Source organism: Poecilia reticulata, linkage group LG18 (assembly GCF_000633615.1).
Source record: "Poecilia reticulata strain Guanapo linkage group LG18, Guppy_female_1.0+MT, whole genome shotgun sequence".
In the NCBI taxonomy this organism is placed as follows: domain Eukaryota; kingdom Metazoa; phylum Chordata; class Actinopteri; order Cyprinodontiformes; family Poeciliidae; genus Poecilia; species Poecilia reticulata.
In genome coordinates, this window is record NC_024348.1 from 19,272,132 (window position 1) to 19,275,425 (window position 3,294).

The 3,294-nt window shown below is 36.6% G+C and overlaps 1 protein-coding gene across 1 annotated transcript in view; it reads left to right on the forward strand.

Annotated features, from left to right (window-relative positions):
- LOC103480912 (type-2 ice-structuring protein-like) overlaps positions 1 to 2,915 on the forward strand; it is a 6,166-nt gene extending 3,251 nt beyond the window's left edge. The window contains exons 3-6 of the mRNA XM_008436112.2: positions 212 to 343; positions 446 to 580; positions 665 to 776; positions 2,542 to 2,915. Coding sequence (XP_008434334.2) covers positions 212 to 343; positions 446 to 580; positions 665 to 776; positions 2,542 to 2,609 — 447 coding nt within the window. The 3' untranslated portion in view covers positions 2,610 to 2,915. The remainder of the gene's footprint in view (positions 1 to 211; positions 344 to 445; positions 581 to 664; positions 777 to 2,541) is intronic.
- The last annotated feature ends 379 nt before the right edge of the window (positions 2,916 to 3,294 follow it).

The following is a 3,294-nucleotide window of genomic DNA, read 5'->3' on the forward strand; positions in this document are numbered from 1 at the left end:
TATATCTTCTTGTATAATACTTTGCTAAACATAATGCAATCCTTCTCCAGATAATTTATTAGTCATCTTAAAATGTCTCCACTGTGCACACCGAGTCATATCTTGTCAATGTGGGCATTATTTTTTAGAATAMATTTAATGTTTCAATTTGATGTTATAATTTGTCACAAAATAAAGTTATTATCAAACGAATGCCACATAAACCAGTTAACTGGAAGCCTGCGTTTGTTTTTCATCAGCATATTCTGGCTGGACCCAAACAATCTGTCCTACTGGCTGGACTACGATCAAGAATCGCTGCTTTCTCTATGTTCCCGATTACAAGACATGGGGGGAAGCAGAGGTGATTTCCAACAACACTGTGCTCTTATTTTCTGCTGCTCTCCTTTATTTCACAGTGAGAAATGAAGCAAACTTTATTTAGTTATTGTGTGTTTATCTGTAGAAAAACTGTCAGTCCATGGGGGCAAAACTTGCATCAGTTCACAACAGTGACGAGTACCGTCAGGTTCAGAATATGATAGCTGCAGCAGATCACATGTCCAAASAAGCATGGATTGGAGGCTCTGATGCACAGCAGGTATTTGTACCAGGATACTTTAGTTGTGAAATATTTTATAATATATTGAATAAAACATATCATCTGCTGAACTTTGTCTTGCAGGAGAAGACTTGGCTTTGGAGCGATGGAAGCCCGATGACCTACACAAACTGGTGTCCATGGCAGCCTGATAATGCTGGATTCTCCCAGCACTGCCTACAGATGAACTATTCAGGTAAAGAAAATGTCACGTCTGCTTTTCTGTTGGTATAAGGACTGATGAGTAAAAAGTTTATTTAATTTGCATATAAACTTTTTAGTTGACCTGCACATACAGTTGAAAGTAGAAGTTTACATTTGATCATTCAGTTCAAAAGATAGTTATCCATGGTACTGACCAAATGTATGTAAACTTCTGAATTTGGAGAAAATTACAAAAGAAATCTCCAAAATAAATTCTTGCCAGGTTTCATGGCACTTAGCAAATAGAAATAGTTTTGACAATTCAAACTACCTTAAAACAAAGACATTTGGTCTGACTTAATTTCAGACGGTGTTTTTTATTCTGTGTATGTAAATGTCTGGTTACAACTAGGCCTGTCGCGATAAATGATAAATTGATTAATCAGACGACAAATTAAACCTATCGACCTCATTTTAATTACCGTCATTATCGTCTCTTCCGGCTTTTTTTCTTTCTGTTGACACTGAATGAAAAAAGGCTCAGCTCCGGTGCTCTGCACTGACCCTCCCCTCCTCATTTTCTTAGTCTAATGTCCAGCGCACATTACACGAGTTGTCGSCCCATTTTTCAAAACCTGAGAGATACCTTAGCCGACAGAAATCTTAGATATAACGGTTCGATCGGGTTCGTCGTGCCGTGTGGTGTCCAACTACATGGGCACAAAATAATTGCTACAAGTCCAGTTAACTATTTTTAAAATCAGGCATTAATCAATGCTTTACTAGAATCTACCTGTGATGCATGTGGCTAGAGTCAGCGTAAAGTCCTGACTGAATGAAAATCATTATAACCTATTTATGTCACGTTAACGAAGAACAGCTGAAAACTTGCCGGGTTCATCAACTGCGGTAACAATTTGGCTCCAACTCCTCTCCTTGTCATTTTTATATTATTTGCACAAAATGTTGAATAAACATTGATGATACCAAATATCTCCAATGTCCGCTGAACTTCGTGTTGCGTCATGTCAGCTGTTTGGGATTCCCCTCCGTAATTATCCCTCAGAAGGCGTGGAGGAGAATCCGCACTTTCTGATTGGCTACCTGTCACATTCAGCGTTAAGCTTGCAGTCGGGGAAAACCCCTGATTTAAATCGGAGCGGCCACCACAATCTACCGTAACACACCACACACTRCAGGATGATCAGTTACGAAATCACCAACGACAATCTTAGATCGGCCAACGATCTAAGCTGATAAGGASAAAATAGGGGCAAAAAATGGTGTAGGATGAACTATTGCATTAGGTAGTCGGATGTGCCCTATTTAAATCTAGTGATTACTGAAGGTCAATACACTCTTTTGGTTGAATGCAGTATTTATTTCCACTTTGGTATTATGTTGTCTAGTTTTTATTCAAGTATGTTTTTTGTTAATGGAGACTGAGAATCCATTTTATTTTTGGTTTTGGTTTTATTTAGTTTATCAGTTCCAGTGTTATGTGTTCTTTTGAAAATAAAGTGTATCTATCAGGAAATTCCATGTATTATTAGTCATTTCCATTAAATCAGTGTCAAAAGGTCTTGAAACAATATTATCGTTTATCACAATAATTTTTCAGACAACTAATCGTCCAGCAAAATTTGTTACCGTGACAGGCCTAGTTACAACTATATATTTACTACATAAACAGCAAAACCTTATGATAATTTATTGTTGCAAATTAGTTTAGTTAATAATCCTTTTCAGTCATCTTGTTAGGTCACCTCAGGATTTTCATTATGTGATGTTTGACTGATCTGTTGTGTTGCTCCTAGGTAAAAAGTGCTGGGATGACATGTGGTGTGATYACCGTCAGCCTTATGTCTGTGCCAAGAAACTCTGATCACACTGACGTTCCCAAAGAGGCTTGAAGTGTAAAACAGAACCAGTGGAGGATGAATGCAAGGAGTTTCTGTTTACCTGCCTTTTTGCGCCTTCATAGAAAACCCAAAAGATATTTCTGCATTTTTTTCTTCATAAAATTTCTGTCTTTAATGCAACCTAAGGAATGAAGCGACAAGCAAACAGCAGCTGGATTGTCTCTCTGTAATAAGATCAGACTGAATGAGTTATAAGAAAAGATCATCTAAGCAAAACTTTCTTCTGTTCTTTGGCTTAGCAAGAATAAAACTTTGAGGAATCAAAACAAGATGGTGTGTGGTTTATTTTGGCTTTGTGTTCTGTTTTCTTAATTATTTTTAACAACATCACATGTTAGTTATTACAATATAAATATCACATTATAATACGTTTCAGTCAAACCTGAGGTTCTTTCCTCATAAAAGCAGAGAATAGTTACTTTCTATCACCTGGTGATGTATTTGTGTCTATTACTTTGTGCTGGGACTGCTCTCATTAAAAGGCATGTGTGGAAGAAAGTTTGAAGTTATATCCTCTGGATTTAATAATAATTAGTTAAAAATGTTCCTAGATATAGATAATGTGTTGTTGGACACAGTAAACAGGCAAATAATAAGCAGCAAGTAAATAACCAAAAATTTCATGTAAAGTGAGAATTTATCTCACTG